Source organism: Morus notabilis, unplaced genomic scaffold, assembly GCF_000414095.1.
Source record: "Morus notabilis unplaced genomic scaffold, ASM41409v2 Scaffold363, whole genome shotgun sequence".
Lineage (NCBI taxonomy): Eukaryota > Viridiplantae > Streptophyta > Magnoliopsida > Rosales > Moraceae > Morus > Morus notabilis.
The window spans coordinates 153,356-154,788 of record NW_010360145.1 but is presented as its reverse complement, the minus strand read 5'-3'; the positions used below and the strand labels follow the sequence as shown (position 1 = coordinate 154,788).

Below are 1,433 nucleotides of genomic sequence, written 5' to 3'. Positions count from 1 at the left end.
AAAAAGAAAACTCACTCGATTCCACCTCACTCATTCCTCTCTTTCCCCCAAATTCCAAAATTTCCCCGTTATGCTCTGATGTCCAAATTGATTTGCTTTGCTTGACCGGAAGGTTATGCTCTGATTCCGGCCTCGACGTGATTTTGAAATAGACTGGGTCGTGGAAGGCAGATCGAAGGCACGTGAAGCTGTCCTCCTACGCGAAGCTCGGTTACCCAAGGAGGTTAGCATTTCTCTATCTTTGTATGTTCTCCATTTCTGAAATTTTGCCCCCAAATTTTACGTTTCCCGCTCGGTCATTCGCCCCCTTTTGGTTCTTTTTTCGTTGACGTGATTTTGTGAAGATTAGGTCGTGGAAGGAAGATGCTCTGAGCCAGCCTCGATGAGATTTTGTGAAGATTAGGTCGTGGAAGGAAGATCGAAGCCTAAACCACCACTACTGACCTACAACTAACCCCAGCAAACTCAACAAGTCTTTCTTTCCTCCTTTAAATGCCCACACTTCATCACCACGTCTTTCTCTCGTTTTACGACTCTGCAACAAAAGAGCTACCAAGTCATCCACTCACTAGTCACTATGGGCGAGGTAAGTCTTTTGAATTCTCTCTCTCTCTCTCTCTCTCATTCTGTTTCTCTCTCTTATGGCTTTGTTGACTTTAATGGCGTTTTGGTGTGTGGGTGCAGAAGAAGAACGACGTTGAGAAGAAGAAGAACGGCGATGGAGGAGATAAGAAGAAGGAAGATCACTCTCTCATTGTGGTCTTAAAGGTCAATATGCACTGCGAGGGCTGTGCCTCCAAAATTGTCAAGACTGTTAAGAGCTTTGATGGTCAGTATTAAGTTTCTAGAGATTCGTCAAATTTTCCCGTTGAGCTCTTCTTAGTTCTCAGATTTTGCATGTGTTTTGAAAACTTACCACAGATTCGAATTGGTTTCACTGTTTTTACATACATTTTTCCCCAGATTTTACATGAGAAAAAAAATAGAAGGTAGATTTACAAATTATACTGGTTCCCTATCTCTGCAGATTCCTTCGTTTTATCAGATTTTGTTTCCTTTTTTTCCTCATGACAAAAAGGGTTATTGTTATTATTGCAAAATTACTTCTCTGCTTTGTTTTGAAACAAGAAATACAACTGATGAAAACTCATTGTTGTGTTGTGTGGTGCTTTGGCGGTGGTGAAGGCGTTGATGGTACGAAAGCAGAGTTCACGGTGAATAAGCTGACGGTCGTCGGAAAAGTCAACCTGTCAAAACTCCGGGAAATGCTCACCGGGAAGACCAAGAAGAAGGTCGACCTGATCTCTCCGCAGCCAAGCAAGAAGGATGACAACAAAAACGATAACAAGAAGAAGACCGACGAAAATGACAACAAGAAGATCTTGATCCTTCTTTCAGGGCTAAGCTTGCTAAGATTGCCACGGCCGAGATGA

At 42.6% G+C, this 1,433-nt stretch overlaps 1 protein-coding gene across 1 annotated transcript; it reads left to right on the top strand.

The window, feature by feature from the left end:
• Positions 1–577: 577 nt before the first annotated feature.
• Positions 578–1,433, top strand: LOC21400417 (heavy metal-associated isoprenylated plant protein 3). The gene is made up of 3 exons (XM_024164181.1): positions 578–586; positions 685–829; positions 1,129–1,433. The coding sequence occupies exons 1-3, from the start codon at positions 578–580 to the stop codon at positions 1,431–1,433; spliced, it is 459 nt and encodes a 152-aa protein (XP_024019949.1).